The sequence below is a fragment of the Acomys russatus genome, chromosome 13 (genome assembly GCF_903995435.1).
Source record: "Acomys russatus chromosome 13, mAcoRus1.1, whole genome shotgun sequence".
Lineage (NCBI taxonomy): Eukaryota > Metazoa > Chordata > Mammalia > Rodentia > Muridae > Acomys > Acomys russatus.
The window spans coordinates 55,201,072-55,220,047 of record NC_067149.1 but is presented as its reverse complement, the minus strand read 5'-3'; the positions used below and the strand labels follow the sequence as shown (position 1 = coordinate 55,220,047).

General features: G+C 40.1%; 1 protein-coding gene across 1 annotated transcript; it reads right to left on the bottom strand.

Annotated features, from left to right (window-relative positions):
* Positions 1–2,347: 2,347 nt before the first annotated feature.
* Positions 2,348–16,064, bottom strand: Clec12a (C-type lectin domain family 12 member A). The gene is made up of 6 exons (XM_051155451.1): positions 15,905–16,064; positions 12,865–12,963; positions 12,138–12,326; positions 11,203–11,354; positions 5,543–5,640; positions 2,348–2,738 (listed from the first exon to the last, which is right to left on the bottom strand). The coding sequence occupies exons 1-6, from the start codon at positions 16,005–16,007 to the stop codon at positions 2,570–2,572; spliced, it is 810 nt and encodes a 269-aa protein (XP_051011408.1). The 5' UTR covers positions 16,008–16,064; the 3' UTR covers positions 2,348–2,569.
* Positions 16,065–18,976: the final 2,912 nt, after the last annotated feature.

Below are 18,976 nucleotides of genomic sequence, written 5' to 3'. Positions count from 1 at the left end.
ACACCAGACAACAAACTCTAACATTGGAACCCCAAGGCTTTTGACTTACAAGTTAAGACAACCATACAACCTCCAGAGACTTCTCCAAGTAATTACAAACCAAGAGTAAGACAGGGTGGGACTCATGTAAGTTTTGGACACAGCTAAAGAAAGACCCAGAGTTTTCAGTACACTGACCTCTTCTGCAATATTTTCTTATCTTTGAGACTTCATTATCCTCTCTTTTTTTTTCCTGAAGGCTAATGTTTTGTTTGGATGGAAGCATATCTCTCTTGTGGATTTCACTCCTCTTAATAATAATCAATATCTGTCAGCTCAACAAGATGTAAAATCACCTAGGAGACCTGCCTCTGGGCATTCCTGTGAAGACTCTTCTAGATTAGGTGACTTGGTATAGGGAGACCCATTTTAACTGTGGGAGACACCATTTCTTGGACTGGGGTCCTGAAGTGAATGAAGACAAGAAAGCAAGACAAACCCAAGCACTGCTCTCTGTTTCTATGGATGCAGTGTGACCAGCTACTTCAAGCTCCTGCTATTATGATTTCCTTGTCATGTGACCATAGCCGGAAAAAAATACTCATGGACCAGTAGGCTATGAAATTTAATAGATGCTCTCCAAAGGGGATCCAGGAGATATAATAACTTCTCTGACAGAATAAAAGAGACTTATTCTGTTCTGTTCATATCTACACCCTACTCAACACAAAGCACTTCCAAGAAGACTGACTTTTAACCTTCCGGTCCCCCTTATGAATTAGAGAGAAAAATCTTTCAGGGAGAAGTTCCCCCTGGCCCGCGAGGTCTTCAAACAGAACCTGGGAGGGGGATGCCAGAGTGAACAAAGGACAAGAGACATGAAGAAATGAGGGCAAGTCTGAATTGTGATCAAGCCCTGTTTATTGAAAAATCTCACAGGGTTTTTATTTCAGAGAGGCAAGAGCAGGTAGCCTGGTAGTAAAAACTTCAAGATAAGAAAGTAAGCAAAAGTGATAAGCAAGTGGGTTCCTAGGACCTAATGAAGATGTTCTGCTATATATCTCAGTAGTAAAAACTTCAAGGATAGGAAGGTTAGTCCTGAGGAATGCAGCTGCAGAGATAAGGTAAGCAAGCAACTTCCTGGAACTGGGACTGGGATGGGGTGGTGTGTCCCCTGGCTGACCCTCAGCCTGCTACATGCCAAGCGGAGGTGTAGAAAATGGAGCCTACAGGCAAGGTGGAATTGCCTATGTTTTAAGCCAAGAGGCACTAAAGGTGGTCCCCCACAGAAGTTGAGGCAGGAGAGTATAAAAAGTAGTTCAGCAACACAGGACTAGTCTTGGCATGGACTTTGTATACACCATTCCTCTAATCATGTACTTGGAAGCCTGAGAATTCATTTGCATAAGCTAGTGACATCCAGAGTCTCCAGTGAAACTTATGCTTTTCTTCAAAGACTCATGCAATGACTTCTCAGGGGCCCACTGCAGGGACTGTAAAAATTCACATGGAGGACACAGCACCCTTTATATGTGCATGCAATCAAAACCAGTTCAGAGCTTTTATACAGTATTCATCTGTGTGTGAACCAGAAGATTCTTGGAATAGAAATAAAAGCTACCAGTTATTTTAGTTTCATCTCAAGGCCAAAGAAGTACATGAAGCTCACATTCTCACCTGAAATTAATGATAAACTTTCTTATCTAAGAAGTTAGCCAACACAAGTATCTTATCAAGGCTGTGTGAGGGTTTGCAAGCCAAGACCATAAGTTCTCTGGCCTGCTTCTGTTAAGCACTCCAAAAATGGCTCCCTACAGTCAATTGAAAATTTTATGTTTCCTTTACATCTTTTTTGTGAAAATGTTAATAAATAAATCTTAATAACATTTTTTTCATATCATACTATTCTTTCCATATATTTCTAGACTTAATTTTCTTTGAGGTTGAAACTTGCCTAGTCTATCTTTGGAAAAAGAGGAAAAATGGGCTGCTTGATCTTCTGTTCAGCATGCTGTAGTCTGAAAAAACATTGAGATTAGCTATGACTTAGTATCCTAGCAGTCAGAAAATAAGGCAAAGAAATCTAGACAGAAGCATTAGGAGAGGCAGAACTGTAGTCACATTGATGTCACTATGTTTATATAAGGTAGGAGATACCCACTGGCTGAAGTTCCTCTGAGTGACAGATGTCCAGCAACTATTCAATTGTTGTGACAAAGCACTATGACCAAGGCAATTTATAAAAGGAAGAATTTAATTTGTGGGTTCTGGTTCTGGGAGGTTAGAGTCCATGACCAGTGAGGTGGGGAGCATGACCGCAGGCAGGCCGGCAGGCAGACATGGCTTTGAGCAGTTGCTGACCGCTCACAGTGCAATCCTCAAGCACGGGACAGAAACAGAACTAACCAGTAATGGCATGGGCTTTTGACCACTCAAAGCCTGCCTCCAGTGACAGAAGTCCTTCAACAAGGTGCACATCTTCCTGTGCTTCTGAAACAGTTCCACCAACCAAGGGCCAAATACTCAAATACGTGAGTCCATGGGGCGCATTGTCACTCAAACCACCATAGCAGGATAGTAGCTACAGTAGCTACATGTCACCCTCTGGAAGGTGACTCAGCACACTTTCCACCTGCACCTTGCTGGCTGTCTCCTCACACATGATACGTTTCTTCTGATTGCAGTTTGCATAAGAAACATATATCCCATCTGTATGTCCACAGTACATCTTACTTAAGTCATATGTGCTTCTTTCAAACCTATAAAAGAAAAATAAGTACACTTGGCTAGTTACATTTTCATTATAGCCACCAAAGAGAATTTTCAAAATGGCATTTATTGTTTATGTAGCCTATTGTATAGTTTAATTTGAATTGATGACTGGGGTATATTTGTGATATGAAATCCCGTTTTCTAGACTCTCCATATCTAGAATATTTTCTACCATTTGCTTCCAGACTTAGCCATTCTTCCTATGGTTGATGTGATTTAAAATAATGCCATGTAATAAGTCTCTATCTTAACTTACCCAGTAGCACAGCTTGGGCACTATCATTGACGTGCATTTTACATAATGACCAAAGCTAAAATAACCCCAAATTAGAAGCCTTAAGTCCTGCACCATCTCTCATGTGGCATTTTCTCCTAGCAATATCTCAGCTTCTCAAGAGAAGCCCTGAGTTGGGGGTGTGTTGTTGACATGAGCTGCTCTGGTCCATGTGCTGCTGTTGATGGTATGTGCAGAAAATGTTCACCATAACATTCTCCCTGTGAATCTTTGTGGCCTGAAGACTGCTCCCCTTCATAGACAGTAGTTCTTACTGAACGTGGCTCCTTGCCAGAAGTATGTAAAAAGCATACTGAGCTTCTGAGGCATCTCAACTTTTCCATCTGAGAGGCCAGACTTTGCTTGTATGTGCTTGTCTACCCCTAAGGCTGTGAAAGAATGTAGCAAGTTACATTTTCAAGAATGGGATTTCCAGAGAGCTGGAGAATTGGCTCTGTGGTTAAGATGGAGATTCTAGGGGGTCTGAGTTTAGTTCCCAGCTCCCAGCCATCTATAACTCCAGCTCGATGTATACAATGATTCTGACCTCCTCGCCTACCTAAAATAATGTGTGAAAACTCATATAAAGAGGCATACACATAGACATGTAATAAAAAGTAACGCAACTTTTGAAAAAATAGATTTTCTATGATGTCAAGGTAAACATCACATCACTCTCCTCCAGAAAAAATTAACAATGAAAATAAAAACAAAATTTCAAACACACACATATGTACCACACACAAAACACATATAGCACACACACACACACACACACACACACACCACAAGAGTGCTGATGATACACTTATTATTTAAAGACAGTTTGACAATGTCAAACATCTACTGTTCTTATTACCTTGTATTTTATCTTCCCCTGTACAATAATTTCTATCAATGCTTATTCTATTTTATAAAGATAAGACTCCACTAGTCTTCTCTCCTAATCCAAACCCTGATGTTAGCTGAACTCCTTCACTGTCCTTTAGGACATCCGTCCATCTCTGCTCAATGTGGACTAATTTGCATTCTGTCCCATCATTGCATTGTCTTTCTGACCCACACTCCTCCACTAGCTGAGGGGAAAAAGAATGTGAAACAGAAGCCAGTATTTGTGGTACAACATGTAGTGATGAGCATGCAGAAATCACAGTGCTTAATCTCAGGATGGTTGACATTCAGCAGGGTGGCCCTGGGTGGCTTCCTATCTGATGTGTCCTCAACTAACAAGCATGTGGTCAAGTAGTTGAAGTGCAGCTTGATGGTAGTGTTTTTGCCTAGCCTATACAAGATTCTGGATACAATCTCTAGTTTTGCCACAAAGTGATGGTAACAGGGATGGAGAGATGGCTCAGCGATTAAAGTGCACACAGCTCCTGCACAGAAGTAAAATTCAGTCCCATCACCCAGCTCAGAACTGCCTGTAACTCCAATTCAAAGGCTCAGATGCCCTGTTATAGATTCTGTGAGCACAGACTCTTCTGCAGCTTCTGATAAATGTGGTGCCTGCAGCAATATCCAACAGCCTGAGACTAAAGGTTCTTATTCTAGTCTCATATTCTATTTCCTAAATTTCAAGGATTATAAATATAAGTAGAATTTTCACATGTTGATACAAATAAAGCCTTCATTTGTTCTCACTAAAAAGAAAAACAAGTACAATGTAAAAATCCAGTTACAGCACCATATTTATAAACACCCTGCTAAATACACTTATAAATTCATATATAGCCATGTATGCAACCTATGTGGAAGTTCATATTATTCTTTACACTGTAATGCTTGTACAGTGTGTCTTCAATCACTGAACTTAACAATCTCTACTTCAGGGCTATGGATATAGTTCAACAGCTGAGTCTTTCCCTAGCAAGCACAAGGACTTGAGCTTGGTCCCCAGAGCCCAGGGATAAAATCTGAGCATGGTAGCATATGCTCATAATCCTAGTGTTGAGGAGACAAAGCATCTTACTGTGACTTGCTGGCAGCCTAGACTGCTTGGAGAGTTGGAGGCCAGTGAGAATTTCTTCCTCAAAAAAGAAAAAGTAGAAATACCTAAAGAATAGCAGCATACACACACACACACACACACACACACACACACACACACACACACACACACACTCCCAGTACAAAGTTATACATGCAGCCTAAGGTTAACCAATTTAGAACTAAGTCAATCTTTCATTCACATTTGAATTCCAGAATATAGCACAATATTAAGTTCTTAATGGTGTCTATTGAATGATTTTGGCTTCTGCAGTCTTAACTGTAAGCAATAATTACAAAACAGTTTTAATAATTTGGTACTGTAGGTTGTTAGAGATTTGTCAAACTAATGACAAGACATGTGTGGTAACTCTCTACATAATCAAATACATCACAGAAGCCTAATGGGGAAGTTGCCTTTAAAGATGTGGTGTCTGCTGAAGCCGTTTATAAAGGCAATCTTCCAAGATCCAGAGGAAGTCATCTCCATTCAAGTCTAACCATAAAAATCCAACAAGAAAAAAGACTTACTCTTCAGAGAGGAACATTTTCTCATTCCCCATTTCAGTATCTTTTCTAGGCAATAACCCCAGCCAATAATTGCGTTGCTTCTTGGACTTTATAAATTCCTACAAAAACAGTAATGGCCTGTTTAATAAGCTGTTTATGACATTATATCTTGGAATAGTATTACTACTTTTGATGTCATTTAAAAGGGTTCCCTTATCCTGCCTTGATATGAAAATATGTGTCCTGTTCTACTGTAGCATGCTATTCTGAATTTAATTAATGTTTCTGGGAGGCCTGCTCTTTTCTGAGCAGAGGTAGATCTGGGGGAAATGAGATGTGGGGACAAATTAGGGAAAGGGGAGGGAAGAGAAACTACAGGCCGGATGTAACATACAAAAGAAGAAGAAATAAAAAGGTGTAAATAAATGGAAACAAAGAAGAAAGGAAGGAAGGAAGGAAGAAAGGAAGAAATTGAAAGTTCTTCTTAAGATTTCAGTGTTTCAAGAGATAACTTCCTGAACAGAACATCAATAGCTCAGCACTAAGATCCATAATTAATAAATGAGACCTCATGAAACTGAAAAGCTTCTGTAAGGTAAAAAGACACTATCAATAGAACAAAATGGCAGCCTACAGAATGGGAAAAGATTTTCAGAAACTATACATCTGAGAGAGGGCTAATTTCCAAAATATATAAAAATGAAGAAACTAGATGTCAACAAACCAAACAATACAATTAAAAATTCTAAGTAGAGGAATCTCAAATGGTGAAAACTGTTCAACATCCTTAGTCACCAGAGAAATGCAAATTGAAATGAGTCTGAGATCCCATCTTACACCCAACAGATGGCAAAGACCAAACCCGCTTAGTGACAACTCTTATTGTCAAAGATGTGGAGCAAGGAGAACTTTCCTCCGTTGCTAGTGGGAGTGTAAACTTCTACATTCAATTTGGAAATAAATTTGGCTATTTTTCAGAAAATTTGTAATCTATTTACCTAGTTATACCTAGTTATACCACTCCGAGGCATATCCCCAAAGGATGCTCCATTCTACAACAATGGCACATGCTTATGTATATTCACAGCAGCTTTATTCATAAGAACCAGAAACTGGAAACAACCTAGATGTCCCTCAACCAAAGAATGGATAAAGAAAAATGAGGTACATTTACACAGTGGAGTATTACTCAGCTTTTAATAAAGTGGCATCATGAAATTTGCAGGCAAATGGATGGAACTAGAAGAAATCATTTTCATCTTGAATGAGGTAACCTAGATCTACAAAGACAAATGTCAAATGTATTTACTTATAAGTGGATATTAGCTATAAAGTAAATGTTAATCATTCTACCATCCATATTGTGTGTGGCCTGGTGGCAGGTGGGGATGAGAATATGTGGATCCCTGTGGGAGGGGACGGTGGATGGAAAGGGTACTGGGAGATACAAGTGGAACTGGATGGGGGAATTTTGGGGCATGGTAGAAACCTAGAAAATGGAAAGTCACAGGAATCTATTAGGGTGATCCCAACTAAGACTTCTAGTAATGAGTGACACAGAACCTGAATGGACCATCCTCTGTATCCAGCTTGATTTCCAGTGGAGGGATTGGGGCACCAACTCTGCCACAAAATCTACAATTAGTCCTGCCAGCAGGATATGCTGGGGTAAAGATGACACAGAATTTATGGGAGTGGCCAACCAATGACTGGTCCAGCTTGAGACCCATCCTCTGAGACAGAGTCCACCCCTGAAACTGCCTGGAGGACCAGAAACCAGAGGTTGGATGGCCCAGAGCCCTAAGATAGTACCAAATATGCACAGAAAAAAAAGTAATGCAATGATTCTAATGATGTTATGCTATAGTCGTAGACTGGCCTGGCACCTAGCATAATCACCATCAGAGAGGCTAAATCCATCAGATGGAAACAGGTGCAGAGATCCATAGTCAAACATTAGGTATAACACAGTGAGTCCTGTGAAGGAAGGGGAGAAAGGATTATAGGAGCTAGAAGGGGTAAGGACACCACAAGAAAACCCATGGAATCAACAAACTGGGACACTTGGGGGCTCACTGTGTCACATGGAGACTCAACCAACAATCAAGGAGCCTGGATGAGTCTAACCTAGGCCGTCTGCATATGTTACAGTTGTGTAGCTTGGTGTTTTTGTAGGACTCCTAACAGGGAAGGGGGTTGTCTTTTACTCATTTGCCTGCTTTGGGGACAATTTTCTTCCTACTGGGTTGCCTCATCCAGCCTTAATATGAGGAGAGATGCCTAGTATTCTGGCAACTTGATATGCCATGTTTGGTTTATATCCCTGGGAACGCTGTCATTTTCTGGAGGGAATCAGAGCAGGAGTGAAAGGGGAGAGAGGACCTGGAAGAGACTGGGTGGAGAGGAGGGAGGGGAAATTTTGGTCAGGTTTTAATATATGAGAGAATAAATTAATAATGAAAAAACAGTTCAGTGTTTTTACAGCATAATTTCCTGCCTAGCAGGGAGAAAGAAGGGCCTGCTGTGCAGATTCAGGGGAAATGAGAAGGAAATTGCAGTTTCTGGAAGGTGATGCAATCACAGAGCTGTGGTACAGCAGAATATCTTGCAAAGGTTCAAACAATAAAACTAACACCACCCCAAGCCGCTCAGGACCATGGCTGACCCTGGTCGTTTCAAAAGGTAAAATTTCTCACAAGATAAGCAAGCCATCCCAGGGATGGGTTTCTCCCTTGAGAAGCTCACATCCCTTCTCATTGGTTATGTTTTCTTTCTTTTTAAAATAATTGTTTATTTATTTTTTTATGTATATGAGTGATAGGTCTTCATATACACCAGAAGAGGAACCAGATCCCATTGCAGATGGTCGTGAGCTGCCACATGGTTGCTGAGACTTGAACTCGGGACCTCTGAAAGAGTAGCCAGTGCTTTTAAAAATCTACTTTTTATATTCAGATCTACTCTCTGGAACAAAAACAAGAACTGAATATAAAAAGTAGATTTTTTTTTTAAAGGAAAAATGAGACAGAGGCAGAAGGGAAATAAAAGAGGGTGGTGGAAGATTAACCAAAAACACACTATATTCATGTATAAAATCTTCAGAGAACAAACTTTATTGATGCAAATAAAAAAGTTAAGAATTAAGAAATCTTCAGACGTCTGGATGAGATGAGAGACTAGCAACTGTCTTTATTGTGGCCCGCTGGGTCAGGATAAGGCAAAATAACCACACTTTTTCAGGGAGATAAAATAATAAACCAAGTCAAACAGGATCCCACCATATCACTCCCCTGTGGGAGGAGAAGAAGCAGCAGCTTTATTTTTTCCCATTCTTCTCCTTTCCTCGTTTTACCTTTTTAAAAATATTTGTTTGAGGAAGGAGGTTCCCCTCAGTCACAGACATAGGGGAGGGGAGTAGAGGGAAAGTGGGAGGGAGGGAGGAATGGGAGGATACAAGGAATAGGCTAACAACTGAGATGTAAAATGAATAATTTAATAAAATATTTAAAATATTTGTTGTTTGTTTGTTTGTTTGTTTACTTACTTCACTTTACATGACCATCCTGCAGAAAGAAGAGAAACCATGGGCAGAGGCCTCTCTGTGACAAGCTAGAGATATAGGACAAGGCAGGCATCTGGGAGGGTATGGGAGTGACTCTAGCTGAGATTCCTAGTAGCAGGGGTCATACAGACTGAAGAGGACACCCTCTAACTAGACAGAACTCCTACTGGAGAGAACACCAACCCACCCACAAAAACTTCGGCCCAAAATGTACCCTGCTTACAAGAAGTGCATGGATAAAGATAGAGCAGAGATTGAGGGAGTGTTCAAGCATTCCCTGCCCTACCCTGAGACCCAGCCCATGGGAAAGCATCAACCCTTGACACTAACATTAATGATACACCATTCTACTTGCAGACAGGAGCCTAGCATAGCTCCTCTGAGAGGTTACATCCAGTAGCGAATCCAAACAGATATCAAGACTCATAGACAAACATTGGGCATTGGGAAGCATAGGGAGTCTTGTGGGAAAAGTGGGGGGAAGGTTAGAAGGACCTGGAGATGATAGAAGCTCCACAAGAAGACCAACAGAGCCAACTAATCAGGGCCAGAGGTGCATGTCGAGACTAAAGCACCAACCAAGGACCACACATAGACTGGACCTAGGTTCCCTAAATAGAGGCAGCAGATGGGCAGCTCAGGCTTTATGTGGGTCGCCTAGTAAGGGGAGCAGGGGTTGTCTCTGACATGTACTTGGTTGCCTGATTTTTGATCACTTCCCGGCCCCTGGTGGGGCTGCCTCAAAAGGCCACAGAGGAAGAGGATGTGCTCAGTCCAGATGGGACTCAATGAACTGGGCTTGGTAGGTAGGGGAATCCCCTTTTCTGAGCAATAGAGGAGGAGAGATTGGAAAAGAGGGAGGGCAAGTGAGACTGGGAGGAGAGGAAGAAGGGTTGTTTTTTTTTTTTCCTTGTTAATCCAGATGTGTTTTTTAAGTAAGTAATTATGAATGATCATTTGAGAGAGGTCTGTGAGACAGAATAATCAACTTCATTCCTTTATCCTATAAAAGATGCCATGTTTCTTATAGTACAGAAGCTGAGCCATTAAGAGGCTATTTTTTTAATTCAAAATGAATGATGACTACAATCTAGGATATGCAGGCCCCACTGGTAATTCCAGCACTTAGAAGGCTGAGGCAGGAGGATTAGTATGACTTAAGGTTAGCCAGAGCTACTGAGTAACTCAGAAAAACAAACAAACAAACAAACAAACCCTAGAGAATAATAAAGGATTACAACGTGAAAGACCAGAACTATTGACTAATGAGTGAAATACGAAGACATTATTTAGACTAGCGATTCTCAACCTATTTGTCCCTATCTCACCGGGAGCCTAATGACTCTTTCACAGGGCTCATCCAAGACCATAGGAAATATTTAGATATTTATAACTAGAGGTTATAACAGTAGAAGAATTACAGCTATGAAGTAGCAACAAAAAATAATTTTATAGTTGAGGGTTGCCACAACACGAGGAGCTGTATTAAAGGGTCACAGCATTAAGAAGGCTAAGAAGAACCACTTATTTAGACATAAGCAAATAAAAAAATGATCGACCTCACTTCCCATTGGTCCTAATAACTCTGTGCAATATTTCTGTTTTGCATTTGCTTCCTCCTCTATCATCCCAGCCCACTTATTCACACATATATCATTCTGTCTTGCTTAACGTAGATTTTTTTTGTTTACTCAATAAAAGATATAATGACAATAAAGAATATCCTCCCGCGTGTTTTTTTTTTTAATAAGAGTGGGGAACCTTAGCCTCGATCATCACACATTCTGTCCTTGGATAACTATTAGGAAGGCATATACTGAACCCTGCTTCTACCCATCAACTTGGAAATACACAGACCTGAAGACTCTGGGCATTCCTGATCTAGCCATGTATCTTGCAGCTTCTAAGATTCTACTTAAGTTAAAGCCTTGTGTGTTTTAGCTTGGCTGTGATTTCCTTGGGACAAATGCAGAAGTCCCAGTCCCCTCCACTTGCAATGAAAACAATCCTGACTCATGAGTGGGTCACTGTGCGTCTTCCCAATATGCCCCTCTTTACCCCACATTTTATGCTGTGAAACTGATTCCTTTCGGGAAGGAACAGAGACATGGACACTTACCAGCACATTCTTGTTCTTAATCTTCAGCAGGCTGGCATTCCGAGCAGAGCAGAGCATTTCACTCTTTTGCCATGTTTCAAGCCCACTAAGTTGAGAATAACAGCTGTTCTTGTGCCATTCTGAACCCTTTGGGCAAGGTTTGCATTTGTGCTCTAGAAAGACACAGTTTTACAGGCAGAAAACTATTCGATTACTATCCGTGTGGCCTTGACCAGATTTAGTGTTTCCTCTCTTTGTGTCAACAAGAAAAAAATAAGCCCTCTACATCCCTGCCCATCAGCTTAGAAACCTGGCACAAAATGTAGACAAACAGAAAAGTTCAAGTACCTGGCCAGACTCAAACATATTATCTATCATTAGGGATCTCACTCAGGACTCTAAAAAAATCACAGCAAATGTGCCATCCAATAAAAACCAGGCTCACACAACCACATCAGTCTGGCTTTCCCAGCAGGTGTCTCTCTGGCTTTCAGCTCCTGGATTATTGAAGAGGCATCTCAGAAGCACAGGAACATAGTTTAGCCACAAAAACTAGAAAAGCACTTGTAGCTAACACATATTTCCCTGGTTCGTTACATCACAGAGACTTCATTTCTTTGCCAGGACCTTTTACTCTTCCAGCACTAGCTGGAATTTGGGAATAAAGACATCTGCAAAGAGGCATCTTTCCCTGGTCATCACCTCTTGAGGTCTGTGCCCAGGACAACGGTCATAAACTGCATATTAGAGAAACTCTGTGTAATGAACGTGTAAGTTGACACTCTGTAGTTTTTACTACTTTCCTGTTTTTTCTCTAACTGGGGAAATAGCAATGACTCATTTACCAAACTCATTTAATTCCACAGTTAATATTGGCTCTGTAAGAAAGTGGTTCTTAAAGAGCTCTGAGGCTTATTTGCTGCCCGGGAAATGGCTTTGAGAGCATACTGGCTTACCTGGTTCTTTTCCATACAGCTCACGGCACAGCTGGGTGGCTATGTTCTGCAGCATGGCAGAGAGGTTCCCGATCTTCTTGGAAGTGATGAGATTATGCATCATCTGTAGGGAAATATTTTCCTGAAGTTCTTCCTTAATACTTTGTAGTTGATTTGATTTTATCATTTCTGTCTCCAAAGTTGTATAAACTCCAGGGTGTTTTTTTTTTAAGACAAAAGAAGAGAAGAAAATAGTAATGACTAAAACTTATAAATTCTCAGTTATCCTATCATCTTTGGAAATTTCGTGAGGTTTTCTCTTAATATTGACATATTAAAGTGGCATGAAAAGGCTTCTCTAGAGGAGTGACGAGCAAGACCAAGTGTATGTCTATTGCCCACAGATTAAGGCCCTCTTTGAGGCTTATTATTATGAAGCCTTATTTCAAGAATAAGCACTGGTTCAACAACTCATGGTGTTCTAAAGGCCCAATCAGCCTGAAAATATCTATATAGATACATACACATATAATATGTAAATAAATGCAATATCTAATAGACTCAGCAGGCTGCACTTATAAATTTATGTACATATCTATATGATAATAATAATTACAGACTAAGAGGCTATGAATTTGAGAGGGAGAAGGCAGAAGGATGAGAAGGATTATAGGGGAAAGGGAGGAATGATGAAACTATATTTTAAATAAATTTAAAATTCCTTTTTAAAGGATGGGTTGATACGTACAGATGCCGCCTAGGACTCCCAGTCCAGCCAACAGCAGAAGGCACAGAAGAGTCAGAGTCAAGACTCTTTTATGCTGAGAATGGGAAGGAGCAGAAGGTACTGTAGAAAGAAAGAAAGAAAGAAAAAAAGAACCACAGTGTCTCAGAAATAGCTCCCGCCTAAATTTCATACACTTATTTATTCATCCTCCCCTCACTTCTTTTCCTTTATTCATTTTGCTAAAAACTCACAGACTATTTTTTTCCAAGAATTGTCAGATAGGAAACCATAACTAAGACACAGGCTTAGTTTTAGGTATTTGACTATGCTACACCAGATTTTCATTTTACATGAAATGTCTTAAATTTCCTACCAGTGATACCAAGGCAATGATTTTTAAAAGGATAAGAAATATCCAGTAAGTTCTTTTAAAGGAGAAATAAGTCTCATAGGCAAAGACATTAACTCTTAGGCTGATGAAAGATACAAAGAAGTAAAACAGAAAGGAAGGAAGGAAGGAAGGAAGGAGGGAAGGAAGGAGGGAGGGAGGGAGAGAGGGAGGGAAGGAAGGAAGGAAGGAAAGGACAAACAAAATGGGAGAGGGGGGAGAGAGAGAGGGGAAGAGGCTGATAAACTAAAGGAGGGAAATGGTAAATAAAGTAGACTGTGCCCTTGGATATATTTGGGGTAAGTAAGTTTCTGGAGACTTAGGGAAGCTTTCCGAGGAGCCTTTTGGAATGTAGAGGTGATGCTTAACAAATGAAGCAATTTCAGCTGTTTATGTACCCCCCTAAAGCCAAGAGTGGGGCTACTGCACAACAGTGCAGGCTCTTCTTGACTGTGTCCTGGTGCCCCTCACCATCTCTGTGTCTTACTTAGTCTGGATCTGTATTTCTCATTACAATTTTTCCAATATTTCCTATGATTTCTTAGCAAAACATGCTGATGGAATGCTTTTATTATTTTCTGAATAATGAGTCGCAGACTAGATCTTTTTCCTAAAAATGTTACAAGATTTATATTGTGAAGTATTGTTAAGGTGTTACATGATTGAAATTATCACCGTGTATGGATCTATGAAAAGAATGTTTCAAGAAAGTAATTCAAGAATAGTAACCCAATATTCTTACTCTGTTCTTAAAATGTGTTTTATACTAATCAATGATAGCATAACAGTGTTGCAAAATCTCACATGTTACATTTAAAATATAAAACTTGATTTCTTTTTTTAATTTAACTAATTTATTGAGATTATATCTCAATTGTTATCCCCTTACTTGCATCTTCCTGTTCACCCCTCCCTCCCTCTTTCAGCCTTTCCCGTCCCCTAGGTCTGTGAAAAATTTTTTGAAAATTGCACTATGAATAAATTAATAAAATATATTTTAAAAAAAGAAAAATTGTTGTTAATGAAAGTACTATAAATGTTCCAGTCTTTATCTGAAGTTTGAAATAAAAACTCATAGGCTATCTTTTTCATAATTATTTTCTCATTTATGTATGTATTTAATCATTTAAAAATTATCAAATATGTATCATTTAGATACTAGACACTGTTGTGGCTGCTAATAAAACAAAGTAGTAAAGTGTGTGTTTATGTTGTGATTTCTATGCATTTTAAAGTGACAAGAAACAAATTGTTAAATGATTGATTGATAGATGGTAGATAGATAGATAGATGATGAAAGGTGATAGATAGATAGATAATTAGATAGATAGATAGATAGATAGATAGATAGATAGATAGATAGATAGATAGAAACTTAGACAAGAGCAGGAGTCCTGGACCAAGCCCTGGAGTGCTTCATCAAATAACACAAACAAGAAGTCAGGACAAGCAGAAGAACAAAGCCAGCTCAGCCATGAGTAGTAGAAAACAGATATATCCCAGAAAATGCACAGTGTGAAGGAATTTCACTTAGGTTTGGTGTATGTATTGTGGGTGTTGTGTTGAGTGTGTCATGTTGTGTAATGTTGTACTGAGAGCCAAGCCTCACACATGCTAACCATGAGCTCTAGCACTGAGCTGTACCCTCAACTCTCTTCTTACTTCTTTTGAGACAGGTTCACTAAACTAACTGACTGGATTGACTTTGAACTAACTCTGCAGCCCAGGAAGGACTTGAACTTTCAATCCTCCTCCCTCATTCCAACTAGCTGAGATTAGAGAACATCTCCCTGTGATGTAGAAAAAAAAAAAAGAAGAAGAAGAAGTAACTTTAAAAGGGACTGTTCAACATTACAAAAACAGCAAGGCAGTGAAAGAACAGATAAGAAGCCACGAGGCAGCTCAGGGGCTCAAGGCATTTGCTGTGCAAGCCTGACAACCTAAGCTAAATCCTTGGTGATTCACATAGTGGAAGGAGAGGACTGACGCCTCAGGCCTCCACACATGCACTGTGGCATGTGCACACATACATACATGCACACACATATGCACACATACATACCCACCCACACATATTCAAATGCATGCAGACACATACACAAATTAAGTTTAAGCTAAATGTAAAGCCAAGAATAGAGATCTGAATGCTAGGATAAAACAAGGAAACCTCAGAAACCTGGACCAGAGCAAGCTTCATGAACAATGAGGAAAGAAACCCCATAAAGTGTCCTGCCCTCCTTTTTTTTTTTTTTCCTCCTACTCTTAAAGCATTTTACTTTTTAAAACTCTAAAAAGAGGAACATATAAGTGCATTACTTTCCTGAACAATATATAGCCCTAATGTCATGGTTTCATATAATGAACACATACACACACACACACACACACACACACACACACACACACACACCCTTTACAATGAAACACCAGCATTTAGAAATACCACCCATTTCCACATACCTGAGTTTACTATAAAAAACAATCACATTAATGTAAAATACATGTCTAAGGCAGTGATTTATGCCTTAAAGAAAAAAAGCATCTTCATAATCACTATGTTACTTTGGGTTCAAATGAAACGCTTAATTAAAAATTCACACTGCATAATTACAATATTTAAGACATGGCATTGTAGCCACTGCCTTACATCACATTCATGGCTCAAAATCTTACCTTTTCCCCCACATTTGTCAGACTTCTGGGTTTTTTCTTTCTTATCAGAGTCCTCAAATTTGAGATTTGCATAAACGATTTCTTCAACAATTTCTTCAGACATTGATGAATATTCAAAGAGAGCTCCACAAATTTTCCTTTGAAAAAGGTGAGAGGAACAGTAGCTTACAGGATTTATCTAGAACTTTAATCTTCTGCTTGTAAGTGGAAGCTAACCTCACAAGCTAGAATTTCTTTTTAAAAAACCATGCTGTACCAGTTTCTCAAGTATGTGCCCATGAGCTACAGTCAGTCTGTGACCTCAGATAAGAACAGAAAAGGGTCAAAAGAGGAAACATCTTCCTTCCTCATATTTCTTCCTGTTTCTCATTTCTATATAAAAGTAATTTTTGAAATTGTGCTTGAACGATATAAACATCATACAAGTTGCACAACTCACTGCTACCACATAGCACAGATGCAGCACAGCATTAAACTCTTCATCAGGGAAACACTTGGAATGATTCAGATCTCAAATGCTCCCACAGTAGACTGCCGCCGCTGCCCTGAGCATAGAAAGGTCAAGGTCCACAGAGAAAGACTGACTTGTCTGGACTGCACATTCACAGGGAGGACATGCAAGGAGTGAGAGATGAGGGAGGGACCATGTTTCCTCTCTACTGCAAAGGTTCTGGTTGGACTAAGAGGAGCTTTGCTCTCAGCACTAGAGAGGCAGAAGCAAGTAATGTCTGTGAGTTCCAGGCTAGACTGGTCCACATAGTCTACATATGGCTAGCTACATAAAGAGGCATCGTCCCAAACCATATCCCCAATAGGTAAGTAAGTAAATTTAAAAAATGAAACGCTACCACCACTACTTGTGTAACTGGTAAATGTATGAGTTCAAAACTGGTATTGCCGAGTGAAAGATTTAAGACATAACCTGGGTTGAGCTGATACTAACTTCCTTCCCTTTTTCAATGGCTTGTTGAAGCACCTCATGTGGATTGAGCCTTCCTGTGAAAAGAAAAGGCTGGCTTCGGGTTCCCTGGCCTGCAGAGCTGTAAACAGAGCCATCAAACACAGGTTCTGCTGTAAGTAGGCAAACTCCCAGTATGGTTCAGTGATCCTGGCTCATAAACACTTCTTTTGTTGTTCAGGGAAACTAAATGTTTCCATGGTTTGAGACTATGAATAAGAGCCTGAGCAGCTTCAGAGGGCAGATCTATTCTTTAAATCCTTCTCCTAATATTTCTTTGAGTTTTTTTTTTTTTACTGATATTGACACATATAAATAATGTTAAGTAGGTTGGCAATTTGTATTTTTATTAATTATCCACTTTACCCCTCCCTCCTCTCTTCCCAGTGCCACCCCTCTCTCCCTGTTTCCCCTAGCTCCCTTCCGCTATTCGTCAGAGAATGGGAGCCCTCCCCTACCCACGCCAGAATATCAAGTTGCATCAGGACTGAGGGCATCCTCTTCCCCTGTGGCATGGCGAAGTAGACCCACCATAGGAAAGTGATCAAAAAGCCAGCAGCAGAATCCATGTCAGAGTAAGGCCCCATTCCCCTTACTAGAGCATCCATAGAAGGACTGAGTTGCTCATTGGCTACATCTGTGTAAGGGGCTTAGGTCCAGCCTATGTATGGTACTTGGTTGAAGCCTCAGCCTCCACAGGATCCCCTGGGCCCTGGTTAGTTGTCTTTGTTGGTCTTCTTATGGTGTTCCTATCTGCAAATGTCACAGAGTATTAGTAATAGTGTCAGGGGTTGGCTGTCTCCCATTGGTGGGTCTTAGGTTGGATCAGCATTTATTGGACATTTCCTCAATCTCTGCTTTATTTTTGTTCCTGAACATCTGGAAGGCAGGATAAGTTTGGAGTCAAAGTTTTTGTGGATGTGTTCCTGTTCCCTTCCTTCCACTAGGAGTCCTGTCTAGTTAGAGGGCAGCCTCTTCAGTCTTCATGACCCCTACTACCAGAATTCTCAGCTAGAGTCACCCTCATTTTCTCCATGGATCCTACCCTGTCACAGGTCTCCAGTTTGTCAGAGAAGCCCCTGCCCAAGGTGCTTTTTTTTCTCTCTGCAAGCCCTCTCTCCTCCTGCCTCCACTCTCACCAGGCTGATATCGACTCTGATTTTTCTTCATGCTCCCTCTTTTATCATGTTTCCTCTCCTTGACCACTTCTGCTGTCTATTCTATTTTGACTTCTGAGTGAGATTTAAGCATCCTCCCTTGGGTCCTCCTTGTTACTTATCTTCTTTGGGTCTGTGAATTGTAGTGTGGTTATCCTGTCCTATATAGTTAAAATACACTTATAAGGGAGTACTTACCATGTGTGTCTTTCTGGGTGTGGGTTACCTCACTCAGAGTGATATTTTCTAGTTCCATCCATTTGCCTGAAAATTCCATGGTTTCCTGGTTTTTAATAGTTGAGTGGTATTCCAATTTGAGGGACATCGGCTTGGTTCCAGTTTCTGGCTATTATGAATAAAACAGCTATGGACGTAGTTGAGTAAATGTCCTTGTTGTTGTCTGATGGGTATATGCTCAGGAGTTGTATAGCTAGGTCTTGAGGTAGAGCTGTTCCTAATATCCTGAGGAAGTACCAGCTTGATTTCCAGAGCAGTTGTGTAAGTTTGTCCTCCCAACAACAATGGAGGAGTGTTCTCTTTTCTCCAAATCCTTGTCAGAATGTGTTATCACTTGTGTTTTTTATTATAGCTATTCTGATGGGTATAAGACAAAATCTCAGAGTCATTTTGATTTGCATTTCCCTGATGAATAAAGACATTGAGTGCTTCTTGGCATTTGAGATTCCTCTGTTGAGATTTTTCTGTTTAGACCCATACGTCATTTTTAATTGGATTATTTTGTTTGGTGGTGTTTAATTTCTTGAATTCTTTATATATTTTGGATATTATCCCTTTGTAAGATATAAGGTTGGTGAAGATCTTTTCTATCGTTGAAGATGGTTTCTTTCTTCCATGTATGTTTTTGGCTTCTTTGTCAAAAGTCAAGTGTGTGTAGGTTTATTTCTTGGTTTTCAGTTTGGTTCCATTGATCAATCAGTCTGTTTCTATGCCAGTACC